At 64.0% G+C, this 18,795-nt stretch overlaps 2 protein-coding genes across 3 annotated transcripts in view; one reads left to right on the top strand and one right to left on the bottom strand.

The window, feature by feature from the left end:
- The window catches only part of HDLBP (high density lipoprotein binding protein), a 36,295-nt gene extending 30,846 nt beyond the window's left edge, over window positions 1–5,449 (top strand). For both annotated transcript variants that reach the window (XM_062005634.1, XM_062005635.1), the window contains exons 21-28: window positions 286–440; window positions 520–624; window positions 1,214–1,348; window positions 2,026–2,169; window positions 2,362–2,547; window positions 3,786–3,902; window positions 4,311–4,439; window positions 4,902–5,449. In XM_062005634.1, the coding sequence (XP_061861618.1) occupies window positions 286–440; window positions 520–624; window positions 1,214–1,348; window positions 2,026–2,169; window positions 2,362–2,547; window positions 3,786–3,902; window positions 4,311–4,439; window positions 4,902–4,988 (1,058 nt within the window). In that variant the 3' untranslated portion in view covers window positions 4,989–5,449. The remainder of the gene's footprint in view (window positions 1–285; window positions 441–519; window positions 625–1,213; window positions 1,349–2,025; window positions 2,170–2,361; window positions 2,548–3,785; window positions 3,903–4,310; window positions 4,440–4,901) is intronic.
- A 2,440-nt stretch (window positions 5,450–7,889) lies between these two features.
- ANO7 (anoctamin 7) lies at window positions 7,890–17,444 on the bottom strand. The gene is made up of 23 exons (XM_062005320.1): window positions 17,331–17,444; window positions 17,182–17,248; window positions 16,554–16,711; window positions 16,238–16,345; window positions 15,845–15,981; window positions 15,678–15,735; window positions 15,314–15,424; window positions 14,078–14,243; window positions 13,712–13,802; window positions 13,404–13,494; window positions 12,889–13,032; window positions 12,664–12,801; window positions 12,330–12,428; window positions 12,139–12,241; window positions 11,512–11,623; window positions 11,086–11,140; window positions 10,906–11,003; window positions 10,676–10,827; window positions 10,327–10,532; window positions 9,938–10,080; window positions 8,332–8,422; window positions 8,117–8,236; window positions 7,890–7,985 (listed from the first exon to the last, which is right to left on the bottom strand). The coding sequence occupies exons 1-23, from the start codon at window positions 17,442–17,444 to the stop codon at window positions 7,890–7,892; spliced, it is 2,658 nt and encodes an 885-aa protein (XP_061861304.1).
- Between the last annotated feature and the right edge of the window lie 1,351 nt (window positions 17,445–18,795).

The raw sequence follows: 18,795 nt of genomic DNA, 5'->3' as shown, positions 1-18,795 counted from the left end.
GTGCAGCCTCCTCCTCCACAGTGCAGCTGCAGGTCCTTTCTGAGCAGGCAGAGGCAGTGTCAATGCTGTACAGAGAGCTGGAGCCAGCTGTCGGGGCTGTCCTTGTTCTGGGCATTCCAGGCTCAGCTGTGGCAAGCTGCCTGTGCCAGGAGCGGCCTCCACGGCACTGTGTGGTGTCTGATCTCTTGTGGCACCACCCAGGCTGAGCCTGAGGATCTGGAGGGGGGAGATGATGAGCAAGAAGGAGGCTCTTTGCTTTTAACACAAGGCTTTCCATCTTTCCAGCCCCTGTTGCAGAGCCAGTTGTGCAGGAGAATGGCGAGGAAGGTGGGGAAGGCAAGGAGGGGAAGGATACAGATCCCAGCTCTCCAAAGAAGTGCGACATCATCGTCATCTCTGGCCGCAGGGAGAAGTGTGAGGCAGCCAAGGAGGCACTGCAGGTGGGTGGCTTTGAGCCCTGGGATGTAGGGATGCCAGACAGAAGTCTTGCAGCTGGTAACCTGTGCTCCCTCCCTGCAGGCTCTGGTTCCTGTCACCATTGAGGTGGAAGTTCCCTTCGACCTTCACCGTTACATCATTGGCCAGAAGGGAAGTGGGATCCGCAAAATGATGGATGAGTTTGAAGTAAGTTACTGCCCCTGCTCCCACCTCCTCTGCCCTGGAGAACCTGCAAGTGACCACGTTTGTGATGGTGGCAATTGGTTGCAACAAGCTCAGGACTGTCATGGCTTGGCCATGGAATACAGGCTCTGTAGTAAGAAAACGAGATCTGTGTGATTTAGTCCCTGAGCCTGGGGCTTGGGCTGTGTGCTGGAGCTGGGTGATCAGTGTTGATACTGTGAGTGTTGCCCCCAGGGACTCAGGGCCGAGGCAGCTTGGCTGCAGACAGCACTAGTGAACGTGTGTTTGTCTCATAGTCCCTCCACAGCAAAGCCATCTGATAATAGCTGGAAAAACAAGGTTCTGGTCAAAAACTGTCTAGATACGGTCCCAGGCAGCTGGCTGTGTGAGCAGGGAGCTGGCCCAGGTGCCCTCCCAAGGTCCAAGGCAGGCCAGCCCGGAGCCTCCTGTGTTGCTGCAGTTTGGGCTGTGTGGGTGGGAGCTGGTCTGGGTGGCAGGGGAGGCGGGTGAGGCGCCAGCCTGCAGCAATGGGCATCACAGGGGACACGAAACGAGCCGTGTCACAGGGTAACAATCACTGCTTGGTCCTCAGGTGAACATCCAGGTCCCTGCTCCTGAGCTGCAGTCAGATATCATCACCATCACTGGGCTGGCTACCAACCTGGACCGTGCCAAGGCCGGGCTGCTTGAAAGAGTGAAGGAGCTGCAGGCTGAACAAGAGGATCGGGTAAGGCCTGTGCCTGCCCTTCCTCCTTCCATCCAAGCAAAGTGTCAGCCTTGGGTGTTCCTTTTAGAAGCTGTGCAGACTCCTTGCCTTTTAAGAGCACCTTTAGGTGCACTGTGGGTGTGAGGTGCTCATAAGTGGGTTACCCAAATTTAGCTCGTCTAGTGTGAGCTGACAGGGGAGTTTTGGCATTCTGCTTTAAGTAACCGGATTGTCCAGGGCTCTTGCACCTTCCTGCACCTTGCAGACACTGCCAGGTGGGAGCCTCAGTGTGCTAGCAGTCTGTCTGCACCTGTTCTCATTGAATCCTTGTCATAGCTCTGAATAAATAGGTGAGGGGTGAATCACAGAATGGTGGGGGTTGGAAGGGACCTTTAGAGATCATCTAGTCCAGTGCCCCTGCAGAAGCAGGTCAACCTAGATCAGGTCACACAGGAATGTGTCCAGGCAGGTCTTGAACCTCTCCAAGTGAATTAGATGGTATTTGGTACTTGCCATTTCCTGCTGAACTTGAGGAAGGCACAAGGCCTCAGTGGATGGATGGATCCCTCTGCTGTAGCCACATACGCTCAGGCGTGACCCTGCAGAGTCTGCTCCACACACATCTCTGAAGCCAGAACCCTGGAGCAGCCACACTGCGTTCCCTGGTGTTGTGTCTCACTCTGCTTCCCCCCTTCCAGGCCCTGCGAAGCTTCAAGCTGACGGTCACTGTGGATCCCAAGTACCACCCCAAGATCATCGGGCGCAAGGGAGCCGTGATCACCCAGATTCGCACAGAGCACGAGGTCAACATCCAGTTCCCTGACAAGGACGACGAAAGCCAGGTGAGAGGCCAGAGGGGGTGCAAGGAGGGCTGCTGGTTGTCTCTGAGCACGGGAAGCTCAGCAGCTACTCTAGGGCTCCGAACTCCCTGCACTGCCGGTGGGAAGGGGGAGGGTGGAAGGGATGAGCCGGGAGAAGGTGAAGCTTGCTCAGCTGCTTACACATGTGGCCTCACACATTCCCCTGCACCCCAGGCCCAAGACCAGATCACCATCACTGGCTACGAGAAGAACGCTGAGGCCGCCCGGGACGCCATCATGAAGATTGTGGTGGAGCTGGAGCAGATGGTGTCGGAGGACGTGACTCTGGACCACCGCGTGCACGCGCGCATCATCGGCGCCCGCGGCAAAGCCATCCGCAAGATCATGGACGAGTTCAAGGTGAGCGGCGGCGCGGCCTGGGGCTGCTGCGGGCTCCTGGGCGAGCTCTGGGTGCTAGGGGCTGCATTCGGGAGCGTGAGGCTCGTCTTGTGGCCCTGGTGTCCTGTGTCCGTTGGAACAGGAGCACAAGGAAAGCCAGCGCTGTCCTGCTCACCTGCAGCTCAGTCACCACAGGCGTGTGGTCAGAATCCCTGGGCCAGGCCACCCTGGTGAACTCTGGGCACTGCACCCAGACACCAGCTGAAGCATCCCCACGGTACCTCAGCTGTGGAGCTGGGCAGGAAGGAGGCTGAGCTCTGCCTGGCTGGAACCCAGCCAGAAGAGGAACTTGGAAATGCTTCTTTAATTCTTTGTTGATGCTCTGGGTTGGCCCTGCACACAGCACTGACCCTGTGTGCAGCCCTTTTAGTGGGTTTTGTGCAGACAGAGTCCCAGCTGATGCTCAAAGGGTTGTGCACATGGTTGTGTCAGCTGCTGCCGTTACAGGGAGTGAACAGCCAGGGCTGGTGCCGGTAGGAGACTGTGCCCAGGCCTCCCTCATTTTGAACTTACCTCAAGGAAATCCTCTGGATTTCTTTGTCCTTCTGGGCCACTGTTCAGTCCCTCGACTGAACTCCAGGACTCCAAATCTGGCAAAGTCAGTCTCTGGGAGGGGCAACGGCCTTTGCCCCTGACAGCATGTGGCCATGGCATTGTGCTGTACTACAGGGACAACAGTGAACATGAATCCAGAGTGAGGAGGTTTTGAAGACTTGTGTCTTGGCTGGGCTCAGGTGTCAAAACAAGCTGTGAGTTCCCAAGCAGCCTTTGGTCCTGTCTTGAGTGGCTTCCCTGTGCCCATCTGGAGGGCAAGCCATGGGTGGGCTTGGTGGCTGCACTAAGCCCGATCCATGAAGTGATTGTCAGGCAGGATTACTCTGTGGAGCAGACAGAAAGCTCGTGCTGATGGTTTGGTGGGGAAGATGCTTGCAGCAGCGTGAGCCCTCTGCTGCAGGTGCTGCACAGAAAGCAGTAGAGCTCTGGGCAGTGGGAAGAGCAGGGGCTGCTGAAAGATGGGTCATGACTGCAGACTCTGCCTTCCCTCAGGGCCAGGCCCAGTCATTCCAGCATGTCCCCAGCATGGGGGGTCTGGAGCAGACTCGTGTCGGTGAACAGATCAGGTCTTTCCTGTGAATCTAATGAGGAGGGGCGTGAGGAGTCTGTGAGACCTGAGTCCCATCCCCTCCCTTGTGTTGCAGGTGGATATTCGCTTTCCCCAGAGCGGAGCTCCTGACCCCAACTGTGTGACTGTGACAGGGCTCCCTGAGAACGTGGAGGAAGCTATCGACCACATCCTGAACCTGGAGGAGGAATACGTGAGTGTTCCACACCCCTGTGAGCGGGCTCGGCGAGCAGCTCCCCTGCCACAGAGCTGGGTGGCTCAACTACTCCCATGTGGTATTTTCTCCCACTGCACTGGGGAAGTCGAGGCCTGTGCAGGTGCGAGTCAGCCCTGTGCAGCTGTCCCCCAGCACTGCAGGGCCTGCCCCTGAGAGGACAGTCTGGCTGCCGGGACCCCCCTGGTACACACATCGGCTTGCCTTGCTGCAGCTTGCCTGCGTTAGGAGTTGGTGGCCCTCAGAGTAGTGCAGAAACACTGTGTTTGGTCACTGTGCAACAGGCTGGTGGCCTTGGTTGTGTTGCAGTGAGGTGAGATGGGGTGGGGGCTCATTCCAGCGTTAGGAGCTGCCAGGATCCCCCCTAACTGGGCCGTGTCGCTGCAGCTCGCAGATGTGGTGGACAACGAGGCAATGCAGGTGTACATGAAACCCTCATCACATGAAGAGTCCAAAGCTCCTTCCAAGGGCTTCGTGGTGAGAGACGCCCCCTGGGCCACCGTCAACAACGAGAAGGTGAGTGCTGGGTGTGCTGAGGGCCTGGGGGCTTGGGCCGTGGGCAGCCTCGGCCGAGGGCGGCGCTGCGGGGCCGGCCAGGGCACCCTCCCGTGGTGGTGGAGGGCCCTCGTGCTCCGTGGGTGGGAGCAGGCCTGGGCTCTGCCTGCCCAGCCCCCTGAGCACTGCTGGCTCCTGCCCACAGTGACCACAGCTGGGGGGCGAGGGGCCCATGCCAGGGCCGTCCTGTGGGCAGGGGTGTGCTGGGGCAGCGCCCAGTGCAGCCCCCACGCCAGCTCTGCCCAAGGACTGGCCCAGCCCAGCCAGTGCCCTCGGAGCTCTTGACCCCCTGGTCCCCCAGAATGGCATCTCTCCATGGGTTCAGCACCCACTCTGAGACACAGCCCCCCGTCAGCTCAGGGAGCACCGTGCAGGCTCACAGCAGGCCAGGAGCTTAACTTGTTCCCTTTTTGTTTGCTCTAGGCCCCTGATATGAGCAGTTCTGAAGACTTCCCCAGCTTTGGGGCTCAAGTGGCCCCCAAGACTCTTCCCTGGGGACCCAAACGATAATGACCTGGAAGCAGAAACTCTTCCAGCCCGCTGATCTGACACTAACCTGCCACAAATACTTCCTGTCTGAAATCTGACCCAGCGGCTGGAGCACAAGTCAGTTGCCCCCAAGAGGTCTCCTAATGGTGTCTGGAGTGCTAGAGCCCATCCTGCTCCCCTCAGCTATCACCGTGGCTAGGACCCACCCTCATCTCTCGATGGATATTCTTTCCTCCTTTGGAACGAGACTTCCACTCAGATTCAAACACTAAATGTGTGTGTTTTTGTTAGAAACTTCATAATTGACTCCAAGTGGCTTAGATTCGCAGCTCCCCCAGCGCTAGCAGAGCAACCTGCTCTCTTGAGCATGTCCGACTAGGCGTTCTGGCCCTCATTAGGAGACCTCCTTTACTGTGGCTAGGAATCTACTTCCTGTCTCATGACCTCAGGAAATAAATTTCCTTGACTTTCTAAAGCCAAAACGTTTGCCCTCTTTCCTTTGTGTTTACCCCAGGCCTCACCTTCCTAGACTGCAGTCAACCTCTTTGTTCTTTTTTTCCCCCCCCTTTTAACTGCCAAAAAGTCGTTTGTGCTGATGGCTGGCTGTGGGGAGAGCTCCAAGAAACCACCTCAAGGTCAGAAACTTGCTTCTTAAAGGAACAAAACCTTCAGTGGGCTGTAGAGGCAGCAGAGGTGGAAGGGACCAGGACAAGGTCTGGCTGCCCTGGGCAGGCAAACGCCCCTGGCAGCCCCCCACCAGCGCCAGGGCACGGCCCAGGAGGAGCCGAGGGCAGCAGCCCCCGGGAGCTCGGCCGGGCACCGGCGGCCGCGAGCCCTGTTGCTGGTGCCTTCTTTCTACCTCACATGGTACGGCAGTGGCCTCTCTGCCAGGGGGAGCAGCTGGTGCAGCTCTCGCCCTGGCAGCCAGAGCAGAAGCAGGGAGCAGAGGTGAGGCTGTAGTCTCGGAGCGCGGTGCCGGTGAGGCGGATCCACAGGCAGCTTCCAGAGCTACAGCAGGGCCGGGGCCGGGCTCCTGCTCTGGCTGTGGCATGCTGAGCCCTCCGCGAGGCCGCCATCGTCTGAGTGGTGGAGGATGAGCTGTGCCCTGCTGCAGAGGAAGGCAGATCTTTGTGGGGTGTCTGTGGTCCCTCTCTCCCCTGCCCCAGCCCTGTAGTCTGAGCCGTTCCTCCATCCCAGCCGCCTCAGCCCATGGACGAGCAGCAGGCCCCAGCCTCCCCAGTGCTGCTTACAGAGCACAGGCCCAAGGCTGTGGCAGGCTGAGCCCCCCTCCTGCTTCCCCGCTGCCCGGCAGCCCTCACACACGGACACTTCTCCTTCCCCTGCCAGCTCTTCTTGCAAGAGGCTGCTATGCAGAAGTTGAACCGAAACCTCACGGTGCTCTGCAGCCTGCAAAGGGCCGTGCCCAGCGCAGGGCCCCGGCACCCCGAGGGACAGGGTGGCTCAGACAGGGCCAGGAGCCCCCTCGGATGATGGTTATTCCCCTGTAGCTTCGGCCTGTCCCTCGTCACCACACCGTCACCCCCTCGTGCCCCCATCCCTCACCAGTCGCACAGCTAGGCTTGAGTTCCAGCGGGGGCACCGCTGCCCGGGCTCGTGCCCCTCACCCAGCCCTCCACTCTCGAGAAGGTCATGAAGTGATTGTACCCAGTACTGTCCCCCCACCACCCTCCTCCCGCAGCAGACTGTGGCATGTGTCCATTTCCCCTCTCTGACGTCTTCCATATTGTACGTTTCCATAGCAATGATCCCTTGGCCTTAACTTTGGAATCTGGAGACTATATGCAAACATGTACAAAGGCTTCATGAGTATGGATGACACTGGAATTTTATAAGTTCTAAAATAAAACCTGAAACAGCCGCCAGTGTCACGGGTGTTATTTCAGGGGAGGGGTGAGGGCCGAGGGACGTGCGGGGCAAGCGGCTGCTGCTGGCGCAGGGCAGGAGAGGGAGGCACCAGCCACCGTCCCTCCTGCTCCCCCCAGTCCATCAGCAGAGCCTGGCCCGGGGTACTGGTGGGCACTGGCAGCTCCAAACCCTCCGGCTGCGGCTTCAGCCAGCACCAGGGCAAGGCAGGAGGAGCGAGAGCCAGGGCTGGAGGCCAGAGCCCTCCCTTCACTCGGCCCAAGCGGCTGCCGGAGCTGCAGCTGCCCTGACCTGCGGGATTCCAGGCTGCCCCACGGCTCCAGGCTGCCCCAAGGGAGCTGCAGAGTGCTCCAAGGGAGCTGCAGGCTGCCCCACGGCTCCAGGCTGCCCCAAGGGAGCTGCAGAGTGCTCCAAGGGAGCTGCAGGCTGCCCCATGGCTCCAGGCTGCCCCAAGGGAGCTGCAGCTGCCCCAAGGGAGCTGCAGAGTGCTCCAAGGGAGCTGCAGGCTGCCCCATGGCTCCAGGCTGCCCCAAGGGAGCTGCAGAGTGCTCCAAGGGAGCTGCAGGCTGCCCCATGGCTCCAGGCTGCCCCAAGGGAGCTGCAGCCTGCTCTGGGGAGCTGCAGGCTGCCCCATAGCTCCATGCTGCCCTGGGGAGCTGCAGGCTGCCCCACGGCTCCAGGGAGCTGCAGGCTACCCCACAGCTCCAGGCTGCACCAGGGAGCTGCAGGCTACCCCACAGCTCCAGGCTGCACCAGGGAGCTGCAGGCTACCCCACGGCTCCAGGCTGCACCAGGGAGCTGCAGGCTGCCCCACGGCTCCAGGCTGCCCTGGGGAGCTGCAGGCTGCCCCATAGCTCCAGGCTGCCCTGGGGAGCTGCAGGCTGCCCCACGGCTCCAGGGAGCTGCAGGCTACCCCACGGCTCCAGGCTGCACCAGGGAGCTGCAGGCTGCCCCACGGCTCCAGGCTGCCCCAGGGAGCTGCAGGCCACAGCCCTTGGTGCCAGCGCAGTGCCGTGGGCCTGGGGCTCACCACGGAGCTCAGCTGCTGGCAAACCGCTCGCTGTCCCAGCCCCCAGCTGCAGCCAGGCCCAGGACACCGGCCTTGCTCCGTGTCTCCCGGCTCTCCAACACGACCTGAAGCACAGAAAAAGGCTGATGGTGCTGGCATGGGCAGGAGCTGCCACGGCTCCTCACAGGGCTCCTCACCTGCCCCTGTGCAGGTTTAAAGCAAAACAGGCTGCAAAGGAGGAGGCAGAGCAGCCCACCTTGTTCTCAGCCAGGGCCTCCTTGGCCAGGTACCGCTCACGCTTCACCTTGAGCTGCAGGGCCTCGGGGACGTCGGGTACCAGCCACGCGATGCCACGGCTGGCACAGAGCACCACGTGCTGCAGGGAGCCAGTGTGTGCAGGTTGCCAGGGCAGCCAGTCACCTCTGCCCCAGCCCCTGCCCTGGGCCACCCCACAGCCTCTGCTGGTGGTACCTCAAACACGATGATGAAGCCCAAGCGTACGGCCAGCAGCTGCCAGAAGGTCACGGTCAGGTTACCGTCCCGGTCCCGGAATGCTCGGTATCTGTGGGAGCAGAGGGCTGCTGTTACTGTCTCCAGTATGGGCATCACCATCGCTGCACCTGCCTCTGATCACTGCTCCAGGCCAGGGCAAAGCATTTGGAGCTGAAAGGAGCCGGGGGGATGTTAATGGACAGCAGCTGAACATGACTCAGCAGCATGCCCAGCTGGCCAAGGAGGCTGATAGATCCTGGCTGGGCTCAGCAGTGGGGTGGCAGCAGGAGCAGGGATTGTCCCCTGTGCTGGGCCCTGGGGAGGCTGCAGCTCCAGGGCTGTGTCAGTGCTGGGCCCCTCACTCACTGCCACAGGGACACTGAGGGGCTGCAGCGTGGCCAGAGCCGGGCACAGAGCTGGGGAAGGGGCTGGAGCACAAGGGGGCTGGGGAGGGGCTGAGGGAATGGGGGTGTTGAGCCTGGAGAAGAGGAGGCTGAGGAGAGACAGGAGCATTTTCTACCTGAAGGAGGTAAGTTATTAACGTTTAGTAGCACTGAGGTATGTAATTTAGGAGGCTGCAGTGAGGTGAGGTCCTTCTCTCCACCAATGATAAGAGGAAACGGGCTCAAGTCGCCCCAGGGGAGGTTGAGGTTGGAGCTGAGGCAGAATTGCTTCCCTGAGAGGGGTGTCAGCCCCTGTGCCAGGCTGCCCAGGGAGCTGGGGCAGTGCCCAGCCCTGGAGGGATCCCAAAGCCCTGGAGCTGAGCTGCTGAGGGGTCAGTGCTGGGCTGGGCAGGGTGAGGCTTGGATTTGATGCCCTTCAAGCTCTTTTCCAACCCAAATGATTCCAAGCTGCTTGTGCAAACTGCCACACAGAGCTGGGAAGGTCTTGCTGTGCTGTAGCTGCAGAAGACAGGGATGGGACACGAGGAAATGGGCTCAAGTGTGAGCAGCTGAGGGAATGGGGGTGTTGAGGCTGGAGAAGAGGCTGAGGGGAGCCAGGAGCACTCTGTGACACTCCCTGATAGGAGGCTGCAGGGAGCTGGGGGTTGGTCACTGCTCCCCAGTGACAAGAGGAAAGGGGCTGGAGCTGCCCCAGGGGAGGTTGAGGCTGGAGCTGAGGCAGAACTGTTTCCCTGAGAGGGGTGTCAGCCCCTGTGCCAGGCTGCCCAGGGAGTGCCCAGCCCTGGAGGGATCACAAAGCCGAGGTGCTGAGGGCCAGGGGTTAGTGCTGGGCTGGGCAGGGCTGGGACTGCAGCAGCTCCAAGGGCTTTAACAACCGGAATGATTCTGTGACTCGTAAAACTAGCCCTTCCCAGACTCAGCTGGGATTTGAGTGGCTGGAGGTAGCCCAGCCCTGGGGCCTCTTCTCCTCCCTCCACGACGGGAGGAGCTTTTGCTGCAGCGCTGGGCCAGGCTGGGCAACCACCTCCCATTTAACCCAGCCCCGGGTGCGTCCAGCCCGGCAGCCCTGGGGCGAGCAAAGCCCCGAGGAGCAGGAGCGGGCAGCCTGGAGCTGGCTGAGCGCCACCGCGTGAGACGTTCGCTGTGGCGGGTGGGGAGGAGGCGGGGGACGGGGCTCCCACCTGCAGGTGCTGTTGCTCTGCAGGACAAAGTCCCGCGGCGCCGGTGCCAGGGTGAAGCTCACGAAGCCGCGCAGGCTGTGGTCCTGCGCGTACGCGTAGTACAGCCGGGGCAGGGTGTCGGAGGTGAAGGCGATGAGCAGGGCCTGGGGCAGGGAGCGGAGCTGCAGCAGCATCTCCGTGTCCCTCGGCTGCCCGGCGCCTCCCCCCGCCCCAGCCCCAAGCGCTGCTCGGCCTCAGCACCCCCCGGCTTATGCGCCGTGTCCTGCTCTCACCCCGCGGCCAAACCGCAGCGTGGCGCCGGGGCTTCGGCGCAGGGGGTGTCCGGGGGGTGACGGCTCCCCGCAGCCCCGCGGCGCGGGGGTCCCGCCGCAGCCCCCCCGCCCGCGTACGTTGCTGACGGCGGCCAGGCGAGCGGTGGCCTCCAGGACGCGCAGCCACGCACCGATGCCCCGCGCACGCTGCGCCACCGGCCGCCGGCGGTCACGGACCAGCTTGCGCGCGTCCACGCGGATCTCCAGGCAGTTGTTGAGCAGGGCGAAGAGGGGTGCCAGGGGACAGGCCGCCGCGAAGAGGGTGATGAAGCCAAACTGCAGGACTGGGAGGCAGAACGGGCTGGGGGGCAGCGGCAGCGGCTGTCCCCCTCCAGCGCCCACGGGCTGCTTGGGGCAAAAGCTCCCGGGTCTGGTCCCTTCCTCTGGGGAGGTCCTCGCCCCTCCCCGTGCTGAGGCCAGTCCCTACCCATCTCCAGGTACTCGTCAAACAGCCCCTCAAACGCCAGCAGCTGGTGGTCCATCACCCAGGGTGGTTGCTTCACCAGGGCTGACCCCTCCTCCTCGCTCGCCTGCTTGCTGGAGAGGAGCTTGTGCTTGTGCCACCAGCACTTCAGCTTCCTGGGGACACAGAGGGGCCGGCGTGACCCCGCTGCAGCCGTGACACCGCTCGGCGCGGGGCACTGGCAGCACACTCACGGGACGGCCACCTCCTGCACGTTGTTGATCATCTGCTTCCCCACCATGACGACCAGCAGCTCCTGTGCCAGCTCGATGAAGCAGCCGCCTGAGCCGCACTGCGGGGCGGAGGGGCCTGGGCTCAGCCATGGCCGGCACGCGGGGATGGAGGGGCCGGGGTCTGTCCCACCCCACACTCACCTGCTCATTGCGGACCCCCAGGAAGCTCAGGTAGTGCCCAGGGTAACCGACGAACCTGCAGAGCCGAGCCGTGAGCAGGGACCCCAGGCAGGGAGCACAGGGATGTGCCCAGAGCAGCCCTTAGGGAAGGAGGAGCTTTCTCCGGTCCCCCCAGAGCTCTCTTTTCCCTCACCAAAGGGCTGGCGCTGGGTGCCTCTGATGGAGAGGGACCCCCAGCCCCAGCTTGTACCAGCTGCCCACAGCAGCCTGGCTCTGCCCTCCTGGCCACCTGCCCATGGCCCTGGGGGCTCCCGCTGCCTGGTGGGGCCATCCCCTGCCGTGCTGCCCCTCGCCCCTGCTGGCAGCAGCACCAAACAGCAGCAAAGCCCAGAGGCTGTGGGGGCTGCAGGAGGTGGGGAACACCCCTGCTCCCCTCAAAGGCCTTACTTGCCCTTGAAGAAGGCGATGTAAATGGGAGAGGAGTAGAAGATGACAAACTGCAAGATGAACACTTTGAAGGTGAAGGCGTCCTCGTGCTCGGTCTGGGTGCGATGCATCTCTGACGGGGAAGCGTGGGGATGTGGCCCTGCACGGCTGCAGGATGCTCTGCCACAGCAGGAGTCACCCCCATCGCTCGGCTCCCCCCGCAGCCCGGGGTCCCCACGCCCTGCTGCTGTGCAGGTGCCTGTCTGCACACCCTCCCTGTCTGCTTGGCACCAAAAATGATCTTCCACTGCCCAGCATTAAGTGCAGCACAACCATTCTGCATGCTTTTCTCCCCCAGACACCAGAAGTCAACGTGAATATTGTCATCAAAACCCCCAGAGGAGCCCGAGCAGCAGGAGTTGAACCCCACACTCTAGTGGCTGGGTTTTATTAATGCTGCCCAAACGCTTTCCACTGATGTTGTTATTGTCTCAGCTCTTCTCTCCTCCATAAAGCCACCGTCCCCCCGGGCCCTGGCTGGTGTTCCCGGGGGCTGCAGCCAGAGCCTGTCCCGGCAGCCAGCTCACTGAGTGCGGGCTCTGCCCTTGCTGCTGCTCCCTCCCACCGCCCTGGGGTTCAGCCTCTTACCCCACTGGGTGAGGAAATGAGCCAGGGAAATGTAGATCTTGGAGAGGATGAGGACGAAGATGAGGTTGAGCACGGAGCCGGTGAGGCTGGCGATGCGGGAGGGCTGCGGGAGGAGGCGGAGGCAGAGCTGCGGGGTGGGAGCGAGCCCGGCCAGCCCCGCGGCGCCCGCAGCGGCTCCGGCCGCCTCTTACCCAAGCCAGGAACCACAAGTGCCGCGAGCTGGAGAGCAGGACGGCGACCACAGCCCGGTAGAGGATGCCGGAGACCAGGAACATCAGCACCACGGCAATCTGCAGGCGCAGCAAGAGGGGTGTGAGCAGTGGGTGGGGGGAAAGGAAAACACCATCGGGCCAGGGCAACACGAGGGGAGCCCTGGGGTGAGCAGCTGAGCCTGGGCCAGGGGCACCCGGGTTCATCCCCAGCTTGACCCACGCTCTCTTACCCCAAACCAACCCCTTCCCACCACGTCCCACTACCCCGGGACGGACGCTGGGCAGACGCTGCTGCAGCCCCCAGAGCCGTTACCATCATCACGACGGCCAGGGAAGCGGCCAAGCTGCGGCGGAGGCGGCTGCGCGGGGGGAAGTGCGGCTCCTCCAGCCCCGTCACGGGGCTCAGCGTCGTCATGGGGGCTGTGGCCCTGAACTGCGGCCGTGGCCGCTCCTGGGGAAGGCAGGCAGAGGCGCCAGGGGTGCACGGGGGCTCTGGGCTGTGTGGGTTTGTAAGGTGCTGCAGGGAGCCAGACCTCACCTCGATGTCCTCGAGCTCAGAGCAGGTCCAGTGGTGAGCCAGGGACGCGCTGGTCCGCTTCCAGAACTCCAGGAACAGCACTGCCCACAGGGACATGAACATGCTGAAGAAGATGGTCCCGCCGTGGTCAAAGAGACGTCCAGCCTGTGGGCAGAGCAGGGCTGAGCCATGGGCAGGAGGCCAGGCAGGGCAGAATGGGGCTGAGGATGGGCAGGAGGCCAGGCAGGGCAGAATGGGGCTGAGGATGGGCAGGAGGCCAGGCAGGGCAGAGCAGGGCTGAGCCATGGGCAGGAGGCTGGGCAGGGCAGCTGCCATGGCAAGCACAACATCCTTGGTGTCCCTGAGCCATGGGGGAAGGTAGAAGGGGCTAGTTAGGAGCCTTTGCCAGAGGGAGGATGGGTGGGAGAGGAAGCCGGGGGGCAGGAGGGGCCAAGGCTAGGGGTCAGACTGGGATGGCAGTGGCTGGCATTGGGATGGAGATCACCCCAGCCTCGAGCTGCCCGCCAGGACCTCACCATGAACATGCCACAGGCTTGGGAGAGCTGCCAGTATGGACAGGTTTTGCAGAGGGGACACATCTGCTCTCTGCTGGAACAGATCTCCTGCCTGTGGGCAAGGAAGGAGCAGCCAGCAGCCTGCTGGGGCTCAGCCTTTCCCACCGCTGCACCTTTCGCCCGTGGTTTTGCCCCAGGTGCCGCAGTTGAGCCCCAGGGTCACGAGCCCCAGGGTCAGCAGCAGCAGCACATCAGGGCACGGGCACCCCCAGCCCCGCTCCCACTGCCCCAGGCACGGAGGCAGCCGGCAGGGAGGCTGCAGCACTTACGAGGGCACGTCATGGAAGGCCAGGAAAACGCCTGTGATGAACACCCCCATCCCCAGCAGCGCAGCGGGCAGCAGCCACCCCGTGTAGAAGCCTGTGCACAGGGGCATGGGAGCGTGGGTCCTGCCGGCCTCCCCCACGGCCACTGAGCCAGGAGCGGCTGCGGGCACTGGGGATGGTGCCTGCACAGCACCAGCCTGAAACCAGCTGGGCTGGACATGGGCCTGGGGCTGCAATGCACTCACCGGGCGCAGCTCGTCCTTCAGGGCACACGGAGCACGGCTCGTGGTGCCACCGGAGAGCACCCCAGGGCCTGAGCCGGGAGCTGCTGCCGGCTGCCCCTCGCCCCCTGCCCAGGGCAGGACTCACCCAGCCAGGCGAAGTAGAAGGCGACTTTCTCCCCGAAGTACTGGCGGATGTGATCCAGCGGCTGGTACTTGCTCCACTTGCTCCAGCTGGCCCAGTACTGGAACAGCACTTGTCGCTGGCTGAGGCTGCCGGCAGCCAGCTCCTCCGGCCGTGGCTCGCAGGGACCCTGCGGGGACAGCCGGGGCACTGGGGGCTGGCTGGGGGCATGGGGCTGGGGCGCTGGGGGCTGGCTGGGAGCATGGGGCTGTGGCAGGGGGGCTGGCTGGGGTGGTGAGGGGCTGGCTGGGAGCATGGGGCTGGGGCGCTGGGGGCTGGCCGGGGGCACTGGGGGCTGGCTGGGAGCATGGGGCCGGGGAGCTGGGGGTTGGCTGGGACGGTGGGGACTGGGGCACTGGGGGCTGGCTGGGAGCATGGGGCTGGGGCGGTGAGGGGCTGGCTGGGAGCATGGGGCTGGGGAGTTAGGGGCTGGCTGGGAGCATGGGGCCGGGGCGCTGGGGGCTGGCTGGGGTGGTGAGGGGCTGGCTGGGAGCATGGGGCTGGCTGGGAGCATGGAGCTGGGTCACTGGGAGCTGGCTGGGAGCATGGGGCCGGGGCACTGGGGGCTGGCTGGGACCATGGGGCTGGGGCGCTGGGGGCTGACTGGGGCGGTGAGGGGCTGGCTGGGGGCATGGGGCTGGGGCACTGGGGGCTGACTGGGGCGGTGAGGGGCTGGGTGGGACCATGGGGCTGCGGAGCTGGGGGCTGGCTGGGGCGCTGGGGGCTGGCTGGGAGCATGGGGCTGGCTGGGAGCATGGGGCTGGGGCGGTGGGGGCTGGCTGAGGGCAGTGAGGGGCTGGCTGGGACCATGGGGCTGGGGCACTGGGGGCGGTGAGGGGCTGTCTGGGAGCATGGGGCTGTGGCAGGGGGGCTGGCTGGGAGCATGGGGCCGGGGCGGTGGAGGCTGGCTGGGGCGGTGAGGGGCTGTCTGGGAGCATGGGGCTGTGGCAGGGGGGCTGGCTGGGAGCATGGGGCCAGGGTGGTGGGGGCTGGCTGGGGGCATGGGGCCGGGGCGGTGGGGGCTGGCTGGGGCAGTGAGGGGCTGGGTGGGGGCATGGGGCTGGGGTGCTGGGGGCTGGCTGGGGCACTGGGGGCTGGCTGGGAGCATGGGGCTGTGGCAGGGGGCTGGCTGGGAGCATTGGGGGCTGTCTGGGAGCATGGGGCTGTGGCGGGGGGCTGGCTGGGGCACAGGGGTCTTGCCTCGTGCAGCGGGAAGGCGGCGCTGAAGACGTTCTGGCTCAGGAGCCGGTCCAGCCCCACCTCCCGCTCCCTGGAGGGGCCGTACTGGGTCGTGGACAGGATCTCGTAGAGCTGCAACGCCAGGAGCGGTGAGGGGGGACACGGCCGCTCCCGTGATGGGGATCCCCACCACCGGCCTGCTTTTCTGCTGCCCGACGAAGATGAAGATTTCTACCCAAGCCTTTGAATCCCCTCTGGAGTTGCCAGCACGCGGTCTTCGCCCGTGATGGCCCGTGACAACGCACCCGATCTCAGCTCCCGCGCCCCCAGACCCCGCAGCCCACCCGGGCCGGGGAGCAGAAGCCACGGCGGCCCCTGTGCTCACAATTTGGTGCCGCTGCGTTGCAGAGAAGAAGGTGTCGTGCTCATCACTCCCCAGGAAGCTGGAAGGGCACGGAGGGGCAGCTGGGCAGAGCAAGGGGCGCGGGCACCGCACCCCGCGGCAGCCGGGGCCAGCTCCCGGCACGGCCCGGCACGGCACGGGCTGCTCACCAGCTCAGCTTGCTGGCCTTGAAGGGGCAGGTGTAGAAGTCCGGCGGCGGGTCGGGCAGCTCCTGGGCCGTGGGGCTGGGGATGCGCAGCCGCCGCGGCACCGGCGCCGAGCGGCCGGAGCCCTCCCGGGGCAGCGCCTGTCGGGCAGCGCACAGCGCTCAGGGGAGGCGGCGGGGGCCGGGGCAGCGGCGCCGGGCAGGAGCAGCTCCGGGGCTGCGCCGGGGCCGGAACGGGCTCCTCGGGGGCCGGGGAGGAGGGGCCGCGGCGCTGGATGAGATGCCATCCCGTAACGGTGCACGGGCTGAGGCCGGCGGATTCCGAGCCCGGTGGAAAGCGGGGAGGCTGCAAACGGCAGCGGAGCCCCGCAGCACGCCCCGGGCTCCGGCCCCTCACCTGCAGCGGCACACGGAGCCGCAGCTCCTCGGCGGAGCGGCAGAGCAGCGGCCAGGGCGCGCTCAGCAGCGCGTAATGCACCAGCTTCCTCCCGCCGTGGGTGACGTGCTGCGGGGGGAGGAGGGAGCCCAGCGGCCATGGGGCTGCTGCCAGCGGCACCCGAGGCACCGCGCTGGCTCCGCGCTGCAGCCGGGCACCCGCGTCCCGCCCCACTCTCCTGCGAGCCCGGGGTCCCGTCCTGCCCCGGAGCCCCCACGCTCGGTGCCCCCCGTCCCGACCCAGCGAGGTACAACATTGCAGCGAGCTCCGCGGGTACCTTTTCCATGTGGATCCCGGCGGCATGAAGCTCGTCCAGAAACTTCTTCCTCCAGGTGCTGTGGATGGCGGCCGATCCCCCCTGCACCGCGCCGGCCTCAGGGCTGTGCTGCTGCCTGCTCAGCTCACAGGGGACGGTTTCCCACACCAGGACAAAATCTGTGGCAAGGAAAGGGGGCTCGTGCCCACTCCAGGGCCAGGAAGGGCAGCAGAGCCCAGAGCTGCCCCTGTCCCGCGGGCCCCTCTGCTGCAGGACTCGGAGCTCTCATGGGAGCGGGTGCTGTCCTGTCGGTAAAACACAGCACCGAGGGAAGGACGTGCCTGGTCTGCAAGGGGCTGCCAGCCCCCTCCCCCGAGTGTTTCTAGCATGGGAGGTAGGAGGCTGAGGATAAGACATCCTGCAGAAGGGAAAGGCTGGAGTGCCCTGGCAGGGCAGTGCCTGCCAGGCTTGCAGGAGGGCTGGTGCCCGCTGGACGTGCCGTGTACACCAGCTGTGGTCAGCGGTACCTGCTGTCACCCGCCCCAGCCGTGGAGCCCCGGGGCTCTACCCATCCTCCTCCACCCAGCAGACCCCATCCAGGCCCCGGGTGGAAAAGAGCCGACCTCAGAGAACCGCCTTTGTCCCTCACCTATCCTCGTACAGCCGTCGCTGAAGACGTTGGCTGTGCTGTTCCTGTCCCGAGCTGTGCTGCTGGGCTGGAAGGGAGGCACACGGGGTGATGAGAGCTGCCTGTCCCCAAGCAGCTCAGCTGCAAGGGGACGTCCCGCAGCCACCCACCCGTGGCACCTGGGCAGCTGCACCGTGCAGTGTGCCGTAGCCACAGTGGGAGCTGCAGCCGTCGGGTCTCACCAGGCTGCAGCGGGGGTCGTCCGTGGCGCTCCTGTGCTGCATGGCAGAGCTGCACAGCCCAGCTGCACAGCCCCTCCTGCTGCTGCCCGGAGCAGCCCCAGGCAGCTGGCAGCCGGGACCCTTCCCCTGCGGCTCCCGGGCGGGGAGGGCGGGACGTGGCAGCCCAGCTCGGGCTCGGCACTAACGGCGCTTCCCGTCTTGTGAAACGCCACGGGCTCCCCGTGACAGGGACAGGGCTTGGCGAGGAGGAGGAGAGGAGAAGGGGGTTGCAAGCACCTTCCTCAGAGCAGCCTGGAGAAGAGGTTCTGCCTTTGAGCTGAAGGTGGGGACTCCAACGGCCCTGATCAAACGGGGTTCATCAGCGCTTGGGGCCACACGTGCAACTCGTCACTGAGAGGCAGTGAGGGGCTGCAGCCCTCCCTGCACCGAGGGTCTGGTGCCTGGCCAAGTGAGGCAAAAGGAACTGTGAGCAAAGGGAGCACAGCTCATGATGGGAGCCTCTAAAAGCTTCCACTGGGCCACTCTGTTCTGCTTAATGCCACCAGTCTCCTGCTGAAGAAGAAAAGGGAATCACCCCACTCTTTCAAAGATCCAAACCCACCCCAGATCAGCACTACTCAAAATACCACCAAGAGCAATTCTTCCAACACTCCTCCCATTTTTCTGTGTCATTTGCCAGGGCAGCAGGGTGGACTGCAGCTCTGATGTGCAACAGCCCAGCAAAACCTCCCAGCTGACGTGCAGTGACCAGCACGTGTCCTGCCACCACTGACACCCCATGGCTGCCAGCTCCAGCCCAAGCCCTGGCAGAGGGGAGGGATCTGCTTCCTTAAAAAGCAGCTTGAGTTTAATTTTGCTTTTGCCAGAGAACTTGCAGATCTACGTGTCCCTTGAGCAGCTTTCCTGTTGTTTCATTGCCAGGTTCCTCTGTGGACTCCTGGGAAACATCTCCCCGGTACCCCCTGGGCTCATGGAGCAGAAAGCCCCTAAAGGCTGGCACATGTGGAACCTGTCCCTGTGCCCATGGCCAACCCCCAAGCTGATGTCTTCTGGCTGAGCTGCTGTCTGGGGATAAACCACACAACAGGACAGATAGGAGCATCCCACAGCAGCCAGGGCAGCAGCTGCTCCCTGGCTCAAACAGGGGTGCAGAGGGAGGGCAGTGCCACAGGGCTGTATTTAGCAGATGCAGGACATGGTTCATACTGTTTCCAGAGCATAAACAACTTCAGTAATTGCCACCCAACCCTTCACTTGCTGACCAGCAGCATTACAGGATCCCAGAATGGTGGAGGTTGGAAGTGCCCTGCAGAGCAGCCCCAGCCCCTGCTCAAGCAGGTTCCCCTGGCTCAGGGGGCACAGGAACGTGTCCAGGTGGGTTTGGGAACCTCCC

The sequence above is a fragment of the Colius striatus genome, chromosome 12 (assembly GCF_028858725.1).
Source record: "Colius striatus isolate bColStr4 chromosome 12, bColStr4.1.hap1, whole genome shotgun sequence".
NCBI lineage: Eukaryota > Metazoa > Chordata > Aves > Coliiformes > Coliidae > Colius > Colius striatus.
This window is presented reverse-complemented; position numbering and strand designations above follow the sequence as displayed.

Coding starts and splice junctions, on each gene's coding strand:
- ANO7 (XM_062005320.1), bottom strand. CDS start 17,444: ATGCAGCACAGGAGCGCCACGGACGACCCCCGCTGCAGCCTGGTGAGA. Junction 15,425..15,677: donor CAACGCAGCGGCACCAAATT/GTGAGCACAGGG, acceptor CTGGCGTTGCAG/CTCTACGAGATCCTGTCCAC. Junction 10,533..10,675: donor TGACGAGTACCTGGAGATGG/GTAGGGACTGGC, acceptor TCTGCCTCCCAG/TCCTGCAGTTTGGCTTCATC.